The 12,501-nt window shown below is 45.3% G+C and overlaps 1 protein-coding gene across 1 annotated transcript in view; it reads right to left on the minus strand.

Annotated features, from left to right (window-relative positions):
- BFSP1 (beaded filament structural protein 1) overlaps positions 1 to 12,501 on the minus strand; it is a 48,914-nt gene that overhangs the window by 6,849 nt on the left and 29,564 nt on the right. The window contains exons 3-6 of the mRNA XM_065401986.1: positions 9,967 to 10,062; positions 8,806 to 8,898; positions 6,737 to 6,844; positions 1,444 to 1,664 (exon numbers count right to left, since the gene is read on the minus strand). Of these exons, the coding sequence (XP_065258058.1) occupies positions 1,444 to 1,664; positions 6,737 to 6,844; positions 8,806 to 8,898; positions 9,967 to 10,062 (518 nt within the window). The remainder of the gene's footprint in view (positions 1 to 1,443; positions 1,665 to 6,736; positions 6,845 to 8,805; positions 8,899 to 9,966; positions 10,063 to 12,501) is intronic.

Here is a 12,501-nt window from a genome sequence, read left to right on the forward strand (position 1 = left end):
CTGAGAGAGCCTGACCCCACGGTACCTCCTGCCCAGTGGTTCATGCACTCACCTGCAAGGTAAGAGACCTGGGTTCCAATCACTGTTTCACATCAGGCAGAGGGGGAACTGAACTCTGGCCTCCTACACCCTGGGTGTGGGTGCTATCTTCTTGGCTTTTGGTTTTGGAAAGAAAGGGCTGCCCTGACTGACACGCCTAACTCCAGGATAGCGTTCACAGCAGTCAATCCCAAATGGAGGGAGATGCCTCCCATTGGGCATCTATCTCCCTTTGAGGGGTGGGACCTAAGCTGCACCCCTCTCCTGGGACTTTCCTATTGGTTAACTTAGGTAGCTCCCTGCTCTGCATGTTGGCTTTTATGAATCACATTCTGAGGCATCTCACACTCCCCAGGCATGGATAGGGAGCCTGGGCACCTAACTCAGGGCTGTGGGTTTCACTAGGCAGCTGGACACCTAAAAGTTAAGCACTACAATGGTGAGTCCCTTTTCAGTATCTAGCCCCAAACTGCTGGCAAGATTTTAAACAGCTAGCCCCCAGTATGTAACTGACTGGTTATTAGAGCTCTGCAGAGGGCGGTCAGTTCACAGAATCATAGAAAGGCTTTCGTTTGCACCTGTCCTTTGTGTACAGAAATTAAAAGACAGCAGGCAAATGGTGACTAAACTGACAGGCTGGATGAGAACCTCATACTCTCTTCACACTGGCCCTGAGCTGTCTCTCTCCATTGGCTTCAGTGGGCTTTGGATGAGGACCACTGTCCTCAGGTTCCTGCTTTGAGAACCCCGTGGGCAGTAAAGTTCACATAGGCTTTAACTGGATTAAACAAATTCCCATTTTCAAATACTAGGCTCCTGCACTGTCACTGACAATCCCCAGGGATGCACCATTAGGGTTGCCAGGTTTTTTACCAGAAAGTCCGGTCGAAAAGGGAACCTGGTGGTGTCCTGTCAGCGCTGCTGACCACCAGCCTCTGCCACCAGGGAGTGGGAAGAGCAGCAGCTGCTGCTGGAGCCTGGAGGAGCACTCAGGAATGGCTCCAGCAGAGAGAGGTACCGGTGGCTCCCCCATCCTGCCCTGAGCGTGGCTCTCCTTCCCCCAACCTGCCCCACTCACCCTCCAGCCTCGGAGCATGCCTCTACCTTCCCCACCCTGCCCCAGTCACCCCCACCCCTGGAGCACAGCCCGGCCTGCCTCAGTCACTCGCACCCCTAGAGCCCTGTTTAGTTAGCAGGGGGAGGGTGGTGGAGAGAGCAGTGAGCAACAGGGGGGGGGGGGAAAGAGGAGCAGGGGGCGGAGCATCGAGGGAAAGAGGTGGAGCAAGGGACGGGGCCTCAGGGGAAGAGGCGCAGCAAGTGGGGGAGGTTCCAGTGCTCAGTGTCAGGTTTTTCACCAAATTAGAAAGTTGGCCACCCTATGCACCATACAGAAAGTAGCCCTACCGGTTGTCTTCATTCTCAATGATACGTTTGTACCGCTCCAGCTCATTCTCCAGGGACTGCTGATATATCACCAGCTGGTGACAGTCACTTGTGTACTTCTCCAAGGTCCTTTCAGCATCCTCTATCTCCTTCCTAAGGGCTTCAATCTGCTCATTGTACAGCTGAACCTCATCATCATAACTCTCTTGAGTGCTCTTAATAGCTTGATCCAGCATGGTTGTCTGAAATAAAGGAAATTGAAAGCAATGATATACAGCATTTCCTAGATGGGGACTGACACACATTTTCAGAGGAATCATTAAATGGCGAGACATACTTTTTTATGTCAGCAAACTAATGACTGAAAATAAGTCATATCCTTTGGCACAATTATTGAAGAGGAAGCTGACTACAATACTATGCATGGCTAATGAGATGGCCTACTGAATACAGATGGATGGTTTTCCCATCCCATGAGATTTTGAGATTTCATTTTTTTTCCCATACTGAAGTGAGATGAAAAGTTGCAACCTCAAACATTTTCATGGACCAATAATCTGAAAAAAAAAATCAGATTGGTTAAATCAAAACAATTCTGAAACCTTTTGGTTTGCTTTTGATTTTTTAAAACCCCTTTTAAAGTCTAAATTAAATAAAGTCCAAAACTTTTCCACAGAAATGTTTGGCATTGAGAGCTTTGTTGAAACTGACTCTTTTCTGCAAACAGTTTTGGGTTCTACAAATCTGCATTTTCCTATGAAAAAGTATTTAGGTCAGAGAATTCCCCTCCAGCTCTCACTATGCAGATGTCTCCCAGAGGGCATCTAAGTGGGCCAGATGAATAGCTTCCACAAAGGTCTTGGGTTCCCTTGCACAAGCGCTGAAAACTGGGCCTGATGCTGCACCATTAAAGCCTATTGGCATTTTCATTACATTCATTTAGTTATTAATTCATATTTAAAAAATACATCTATTGCTCCCACCCAGTGCCATGGTCACCTATTCCATAAATTAAAACATAGACCAAGGCTTTTCTATATATATATATATATATATATAAAATAAATATAAATATACCCATCATAGCCCACACTACCCTGAGCAGCCTTAATATAGACAGTAAGAAGATGGACTTTGCAAATCTGGTCTCTGGCAGACAAAAGGGAGGAGGGGGAGCAGGTTTGAAAATCGGAGGAAGACAGGGGGCTGCAGCATAGACAGGAGGTCTGAACTCGATTCCTGACTCCACTGCAGATGTTATGTATGTTTCCAGGCAAGTCGCTCAGAATTTCAGTGTTGGTTTAGTGGCCACAGTGCTGCATTTGCAGGAGGGGGAGACACATTAATGCACTATGCCAACAGCAATGGCCAGAGTCGTTCTGCCCATGGAAGCCACAGGCAGTCAGAATTCCTCTGACAGGAGCAGGCTCATGGCTGCTTCTTACAGCGCCTTTTTGGAGGGTCAGCCTATATTCTTCTTGCACCACCTCTTCTTTAGAGGAAGCTTGGCTCTAGCCCCCTTACATCCCACCCAGCCACAGCCCCAGTAGGTTGTGTAGCACCAATGAAGTTGCTTAACATCCCCTGGACTTGGCACTCCAAAGGCACCAGCACCAGGATTACAGCTGCTGACTGGACAGGAGCCTAGAGAAGAAAGCTGCCTGTTCTGCCCAATGGGGAGGTGTCTAAAATCTGGCCCATAATCTCTTTCTACCTCAGTTTCGCCAGCTGTCGGTTGGGAAGTACAATACTTACATATCTCATTATTGACTGTAAAGCTCACCTTAGATGGAAAGGTGCTACATGAGTAATTCTGAGACTGCTACTAGTACAGCCATGTTACTAAATGTGACATCACTGGTGCCACGGGCATTATGGGAGCCCAGTGTGCAGCGCTGCAGACCAAGTTACAGCTAGCTGCAGTACATGTGTAGCAATCGAAAGACAAACTTTAACATTACAAGCTGCAGCCTGCCACTGACCCTCACAAAACACTTGGGGAGAGTCACATACAGGGAGCAAGCAGCATCTAATCCTTATGGGATTGCTACTCCACCACCAAGTGAAATGGTGACCAAGGAAGTAGTACATGGGAGTTTCCTTTAAATGTTCATATCAGAACATTCTGGCTTGTAGAATAATGTAACCGTCTGTGCAGTGACTCCTGCATGCAGGGCCGGCTCCAGGCACCAGGCAACCAAGCACATGCTTGGGGCGGCACCTGGTAAGGGGCGGCCAATCTTGGGGTGGGGGGGGGCAGCGCGGCACGGCATTCCGCGGGGGGGGGCGCTCCGGCGGCGTGGCGCTCGGCAGGGGGGCGGCGCAGGCTGCGGCGCTCGGGGGCGGGTGTTCCGGCGGCGCGGCATTCCGTGTGGGGGGGGCGTTCCGGCGGGGCGGCGCTCGGCGGGGGGGGCAGCGCGGTGTGGCGCGGCATTCTCTGGGGGGGGCGCTCCGGCGGCGCGGCGCTCGGCGGGGGGCGCTCCGGCGGTGTGGCGCTCGGCGGGGGGGCGGCGCGGGTCGCGGCGCTTGGGGGGCGGGGGTTCCAGCGGCGTGGCATTCCGTGGGGGGGGGCGCTCCGGCGGCGTGGCGCTCGGCGGGGGGGGACGGGACTCGGGGGGCGGCGCTTTTTTTTGCTGCTTGGGGCAGCAAAAAAGTTAGAGCCGGCCCTGCCTGCATATAAATGGGATTTTAGTAATATATCACTGGTTGGCCACAAGTTGGCCACAAGATGGTGCTGCATCACTTGAAAAAAAAAAAGATGGGGAATTGCAGCAAAGTGTTACTTCTGCTGTTATTTGTCTAGCTTATTACATAATTCCTATAGCACTTTCTTTTACAGTCACACTTTATAAGAAGGGTTCATTCATAACTAGTCTATAGAGCAGTGGGTCTCAATCAGCACACAGCTGTGGTCCATGTGACATCCTCAGGGCCATAACTTGGGAGGGGCAGGAGGGGCACTTGCCCCAGATGCAGAACCGGTGCAGGGTGTAAAAATGGGGTGGTGCAGGATTGGGCCATAGGTGCTGGAACTAGGGGTGCTGGAGGTGCTGCTGCACCCCCTGTCCTGAAGTGGTTTCCATCATATACAGGGTTTACCATCTGGTTCACAGGCTCTCAGCTCTGGGTGCTGGGGGCAGTTGCTGGGGAGTTCTGGGGAGCAGTTCCTAGGTAGGGGGCTGGGTGCATGGGGGGCAGTCCCTGGGTGGGGGACTGTATGATGGAGGGGGCAGTTCCAGGGGGGTTGGATGATGGAGGGCATTCCCTGGCTGGGGGGCGGGGGGCACTTTGGAGGGGCTGGGATACAGTCCCTGGCTGCAGTCTCTGGCTGGGGGGGGCAGGCTCGGCAGCCGTGCTCTCTGGGCACTCAGCCCAGCTGCACCGCCAGCAGCAGTGCGGTGCAGCCATGCCATCCTCACAGTAAATTAATTAATTTTAACAATTAATGTTTTGACTTATTTACTAACTGAAAATGCTCTTGGCAGACATTTGCCAGTGTTGAAATGAAAGGTGCTGTATCGATTGGAATTGTATTGCTGTCATGTAACAAATACTAAACCTGGGGGTTTTTTGTGGCTGGACAGGCAGTGTATATATTGTGTGCATGCTGCCCACAACACACACAGAGCTGCATATGCAGCCCACAATGGTAAATAGGTTGAGAACCACTGCTGTAGAGGGTTAATAAATCATTAATATATTGCTTTAATAATTCATTACTCAATTATTATAGACCGTGGGGAGGAGGACGGGCAGGAGGAGGGGGAGAGCTGTTTCCAAAGAACTTGAGTGATTTGTTTTATTTGGGAAAATTCCAGCTCAATAGGTTGATTATAACCATGGCTTATAACCCCCTATAGCCCCTTTTACTGATATTATCAATATGAGTATAACTGCTATATTTGTCATTTATTAACCCTTTATAAATGGAATCTTAATATAAAGTGTCACCTTGAAAACTAAGGTTTCGTTCTGAAATGGTGACTAGTAAAGGCCAGATCATGCTCATCTTTTCTTGGGTTAACCATCTGAAGGCAGGTCGCCTCCAGTGACTTGTACATCTGAGCAGAACTCAGGCACCGTCACAGTCCATGCTGTCCCCTGAGTCCCAGGTGAATTCCTGACTAGGGTGTTAGACACCCCCAGGAGGCTGAGGTAGAGGTGTGGCACTTTCATAACCCCCCTCTGTGTGCTGGCCAGCCATGCTGTCGAGACTCAGCAAGCTGCTGTAGTGGCCGTGCTTCCCAAGATCTCCGGGAGCAGCACATCATCCCCGGAACAGGCACGAAGGAGCCCTTACTTGTAGTGCTAAGCTAATCATTTTCCACAACTACCCATTAATTAGGTCCGTCTTAGGGGTGGGCATGTAGGTCCTGACATTCATGGCTTTAGTTGCTGTTCAGTTTTCAGCCTAGCCTGACAGGATCACAGAGCCCAATGGATTGCTGCAGAAGGCACAAGCCGCACTATGAAATTCTTGGCTGGGGATAGGCAGGAGCTGCAGGGACAGTCCTGGTAACTCATGCCCTGTGAGTTGGCACTGCACAGACACAGAGACTGTTGTTGCTGATGGTCCCTGGGTGTGGCTGGAGGTGCTAATTCGTTGTTATCATTATCAGGGATATGTGTAAGCTGCTGTGTGAAACCTGACATGCACTTTTTGAGGAAATTCATAGATTTTAAGGCCAGAAGGGACTGTTGTGATCATCGAGTCTGACCTGCCTCATGGCACAGCCCATAGAATCTCACCCAGTAATTCCCACATCAACCCCAGCACTTGTGGAGTGAATTTAGTGCTCAGGGAAAGCACTGAACCTACAGCTCTGACGACCTCTGATTTTATCCCACAGTGCCAATGCATTTCATACTGGATTGGGGGAAGGGGAGACTCAGTCCCTGGACCTTTTCAGTCCTTGGCCTGTCTGCTGAGACTGTCCATCAGCAATCCAGTTGTGATCTGGGCATTTTGTTCCACCACGAACTGAACTAAGGCCTCCAACCACTTCTACTCAGTCTACTAAGCAGCTATCACACAGTAATGACTGACCCTCTGAAACTAACTACATAAATCTTCATCCCATGATACTGGGCCTGTTAGACAGAAGGAGGAAGCTGAGATAGGTAACGTTCAAATAAAAACACCCTTTTCAGGCATCCGTCTTATTTGTAGCTATTAGATAATGTTTTCACCCTGTTCAAAACCCCATTAAATATCAGCCATGCTGCGTTGTTCAATGTTAGGTGTGGATTTGTTGCAATGACACTAGCCCGAATCAATGAGAGTCACTAGACTTTTCAGTTAGTTGTATGGTACCTCAGTCTGCAATTTCAATTTCTGAGTCTGCAGCTGACACAGAATGCTCTTGTACTCTTCCAGCTGGCTCTGCAGGATAGGAATTCTCCTCTCTGCCATCAGCCTTTCCTGAGAAAAAAGGAGAAAGAACGTCTGATCATGTAAACATGCCACCAGAGATTTCATTACCTACCGTCAATCTGAAAAGACAAAATGAATGATGATGAGATGACATCTCAGCCTCTTGCTACATAACTGTAATGGTCTCAAGTTCCCAATGGAGGCACTGTAGCAGCACTGCTTATAGTTTAAAATAGTTCACTTCATTTGAAAGGAAAAGGTTTACCATGCTGCTGTGTGAAGCAGACTAGTAAATGCCTGCTTATACCATTCACACCCAAACAACAATTGTTTCCTGGGGTACTGTCTTACATTGGTGCGAAAGTGAAACCCACCACCTTTGTCTCACCTGGTTTCATCCAATCAGTTTGATTCACAAGGGTTCGTCTCTCTTTCTCTTGCCCCATCTTGCCTCTTTGGAGAGGGAGCAGACAAAGTAGGCTCACATCCCCATCCCCAAATCTTGGAATCTCTTTACTCTGATGGGACACATCCCTACTTCTGCTGCTGCTGGACTAGCCTTTTAACATGGGGTTGGTATAGGTCTCAGAATATACCTGCTTAGCAGAAATCCCTGTTCAAGACTTCTGACATCTCTTTTGATACTTAAGCTCCTAAAGCTCACTTAAGATTTTCAAAGCTGCAACTTTGATCTTCTGTTGTCATCATTAGAAATTCAACATTTACTCACAGATACCACGGCACCTCCCTCTACTTAGAATAGGAAATGGACTATGTGACGTTGCACTCTATATGATTTCATGAAAATATGCTAATGAGTGTGAATATAATGTAACTGGAATATGCTTCATGCAAGGTCTCTTGTAAGATATCATTACAAAGCTTATAATTTACTGAGTGTGGCCATCCTATTTGTATAAATGTATCACTCTTGTATCTGAAACTAGAAATATGAAATATAACTCTGAGGTCCCATTGTAGTTATGTAAAGTTATGTTATGTAAAGTGGTGGTTTGGAATCTGGATGGCTCCCATTAACCAGGACAATTGACTGCAGATGGCTCTGTTTTACTTGTAAGTCTTCCTGTATACGTGTGTGCTAGCAAATGGGTAATGAAGTCTTACAGTGACATGTGATCATGTCACCTGAACTGGAATCCATCTTTAACCTGGTGCTTTTCCATTTAGAGGGGGGGAGGGACCCAGAGAGACAAAGGATTCCCGCCTTATGCAAAAGACATATAAGTGGGTGGAACAGAACAAAGGAGGCTGCAGTCATGAGAAATCCCCTAGCTACCACCTGAGCTGGAACAAGGGCTGTACCAGGGGAAAGGATTGTGCCCAGACTAGGAAGGCATCCAGTCTGTGAAAGAAACTTATTGAAACATCTCTGAGGGTGAGATTTTATCTGTATTCAGTTTTATTACTGTACTAGGCTTAGACTTGCGGGTTTTATTTTATTTTACTTGATAATTCACTTTGTTCTGTCTGCTATTACTTGGAACCACTTAAATCCTACTTTCTGTATTTAATAAAATCACTTTTTACTTATTAATTAACCCAGAGTATGTATTAATACCTGGGGGGGGGGGGGCAAACAGCTGTGCATATCTCTCTATCAGTGTTAAAACCGCCGAACAATTTATACAGGGTAAAATGGATGTATTTGGGGTTTAGACCCCATTGGGAGTTGGGCATCTGAGTGTTAAAGACAGGAACATTTCTGTAAGTTGCTTTCAGTTAAGTCTGCAGCTTTGGGGGATGTGGTTCAGACCCTGGGTCTGTGTTGGAGCGGACTGATGTGTTTGGCTCAACAAGACAGGGTGCTGGAGTCCCAAGCTGGCAGGGAAAACAGGGGCAGAAGTAGTCTTGGCACATCAGTTGGCAGCCCCAAGGGGGTTTCTGTGATCCAACCCATCACAGAGTATCTCAAGCACTTAGGGTAAATATCGACTATCACATTACGAGTGCTCACTACATAGCATTTATTTACTCAGTGAAACACTTACCTCGCTTACTCCAACTGTAATGGTGGTCACACTAGGGGTCATTTGGATGATCTGTTGTAAAATGCTGACATAGGTCTGTATTTCCATGATATTCTGTGGTGGAATAAAATCATTTTAATTAGTAACTAGTAGAGCAAGATTTTCAGTTCAGCTGACTGAACTTCTGTGATTTATTTCTTGATGATAACTTCTTTCACTTGTAAAAGTATGGGTCAAATTCAGATCTGCCGTAAATACATGCCACCCTGACTCTAGTGGACTTCTACTCATCTGAACTGGGCTAACAGGTGTTAGCAGTTTAGTAACCCAATCACAATATTCAGATAGTACTTTGCTAAAGCTGTTGGGTTACTGATAAGATGTAGCATATTCTTAATTCAGTATTGTGTTACTCATGTTTTAAAGGAACAAATGGGAATATAATCTGATTTAGTCACCAGTGGAGGAGGCGTGGAAGGGGTAAGGTTGGTTAATGGTGTAATAAAGACCGGTGGAAGGAGGTTATTTTCATTTGTATGGCCAATGTGTAGGACTGTGACTCCTTTCAGATGACACTTTGTAAATGTGCTCAGAAAAGGTTGACCAAGTCCAGCATCTGGTTTGAATTATTGACCATTGACTCTGTTCTAGTTTTTGCCCTTATGGACCTGATCTAGCGTCCATTGCTATCAGTGGGAAAAAATTCCAAAGAACTGTGGAAAAGGATTAACGTTAGTCTCTCTCCTTTTACCAAATCTATTCCCAGTTTATATATTGCTCCTAAAGCTATTTAATGATGGGTCTTTTCCTGGGAATGCCAGACTACAATCCTCCCGGTCCCAGATTAAATGATGATAAAAGATGCAAGCAGATCTTGGTAATCATGTTAATGATTCTCGACTGCTGATCTTGAGTGAGTGAGCTTTGATAAAATACAACAGCCTACTTGTTGGTCTAGAGAATACCGAACTCAATGTATTTTGTTCAGTAACATATCCAGTCTTACCTGGGGTCACTGCGGTTGTTTGAACCTTTTCAAAATACCATTTTATAACAAAACAAAACAACAAACCTTTACTCTGTAGGTGTCTGAAGTGGCCACTGAAAGAGATCAAAGGTTAGCATGACACTTTTCAACCTTCCAGACTCCTCTCTGAGAGGTGGGGAAGTCAGTGCAATTACCTTCTTGTACCTGTCCTTTGTGGCATTAATGTCATCCTGCAGGAACTGGGATTCAATCTGAAGTTCCAGATTACATAACAAAGCTTCATCTGCTTCCTGCAGTGCAGATAAACATGACACTTTTAGTACTGGCTTCAGGATCACTAAGAATAGATTAGCCACTTATCCAAAAAAGTGAATAATTTAAAATTTGTAGCCACCTATGTTGAGAATTAAAGACTAAAGGTATGATGAAACCAACAAACAATATGCACTTTTATCCATTCGGCTCTCCCGTGGTATATACTATTTTTCTAAATAAAGCTGATAAAGACAAGCAGTTAATACATTTCAGTACTGTGGTGCTGTCACAGCTCATTCACCATATGCTTTATGATGGCTGGGAGCCAAGGAATAGACACTTTATGAAATACCAATCACTGAAGCTTGCAATGGTGTCTGATTCTAAGCAGGAAGCATCAACAATATAAGGCATTGATTTCTCCAATATTTGTGACAGCGTTTGATATATGTTGACACTTTTTAAAATATCACACTAAAGAACATACCATATTTCTATGCCAACCTGAAATTTTTCATTTTGTGACATCTCACACATCATAAAATTGGATTTTTCTGTGACATTTCTGGGACTAATAATTATTGACATGGTGGCCCACAAAAACTAGAAAAGCAAGTCTGGGGGCAAAAAATTGCAATTAATTGTAAATTCAGGAGGCAGAAGATTCTCAGAGTCCAGTTGGTCTAGAGAAAGGAGCACAGAACTCAAAATAATTACCATGATTTACACCTGCGTAACAGAGAGCAGAATCTGGCCCAGTATCTAACTCCCGTTTCAATTCTAAGAGGTCGCTTGGCTCATTACTGAGTTTACTACTTTAAACAAGCTCCTGAATATAAAATACTTCCCAGCAACTTTAAATCATACAATACAAAATTACAAGTTCTATGGGGATAAATTTCAGCCTGCTAGCTAATACATCAGCATCGAATTAAGTATATCATGCACCAATAGAGTGAAAATTTAGTTTCTGGTAGGACTCCTGAACATGACCAATTGAATCCTTGTTGCAAAACTCCCTAACACTCGGTGGTTCCTATGACATTTTATAATTTACTTAAGTGGAGGTGTTTCCATGAAGCTATAAATGCAATATGAACCTGATCGAAAGCCCATTGACATCAAGGGAAAGAAACTTGCCGATGTGATGCTTGAGCTGGCTGAATTGTACCAATACAATTGAATTGACATTTGCAGAAGACAAAAGTATTCCTTGCAGTGATAAAAAAGTTGTTAAAAGGTGTTAAAATATTGCAGGCGTGGCATCTATAGTTTTTGGAGGATTGTTTACACGTAACTCTTTGTCAGGAAATCAATGCATTTTGGCAACTTCTGTGACCAAATGTTTGTGGGTAAGACCTTAAATAACACAAGCGCTCTGAAAACCCTGGAGACTTTTTTTTCACCATGTAAACTCTGCCCTTTGCAGTCTCTCTCTGTCAATGGTTTTGTTATGATATCACAAAATCCCATAGATTTTCAGTAGATCTTATTCTAGAGAACAAAGTACATCCTGAGACCGTGGGGGGTGGGGGGTGGGGGAGGAAGAGTCCTTTTCTCAATTGTTTTTGCAATTTGTTTACTTTCTGCATTTGACAGCACTTTAAGTATAGTTTCACAATTTCCCGATACAAGCAGCTATTCAGGTCATTCCACCTGCTGTATCAGTGCGTCGCTGACCCAGCAAGAGCAAAAAGAAATTGTAAAATATAGGAATATCTGACGGTAAAATCAAAAATTTGACAGTGAGTCTCCAGGGCAGCTATACATCCGAAAGTGCATTTAATTCATATTTTCACATTAACTACATTTCAAGGTGATGGTGTCTCTTTAGTTCTATCACATCAGGTATTGAGTGGTAAGTTGTGCTCAACAGCAATAATCATCAGCTTTGTAGCAACTTTGGGGTAGCCATGGATGCTAAAATCACTAATATTTTATGAGCCTGATTCTGATCTCATCTAGACTAGTGTAACACCACTGGCTTCAAGGGAGATCCTCCTTTTTTAGGCCTCAACTAACCAATGCATTTAAGCACATGCTTCATTTCAAGCACATTAGAAGTCCCGCCCCATTCAACAAAGCACTTAAACAAGTTATTAACTTTAAGCACCCACTTAATTCCTGATTTACACAAATGCTGAAAGTCAGTGATTTGCTGAATCTGGGCCTTACACCAGAGGCTAGAGTAAGGTCCCATGTGTCTGAGTTTATGAGATAGTTACATTCAAAATGCATACGTTTTTTTTTCTTGACTCATTCCTTTCTTCATAATTCCAACCACGCTGCTCATACCAGCTCCTCAAGGTAAGAGTATGCTAGTGAGAAGGTCTGATTAGGTACTTTCCAGGATTTGGGATAGAAAAGTGAGCATGTGCACTGTGAACCTACCTATATCATACTTGCCAGCACATGGGGATTCTGATCTCTGTGGTAAATCAAGTATATCTCCATTGAAATCAGGAGTGTTACCA

Source organism: Emys orbicularis, chromosome 3, assembly GCF_028017835.1.
Source record: "Emys orbicularis isolate rEmyOrb1 chromosome 3, rEmyOrb1.hap1, whole genome shotgun sequence".
NCBI classification, from domain to species: Eukaryota; Metazoa; Chordata; order Testudines; family Emydidae; genus Emys; species Emys orbicularis.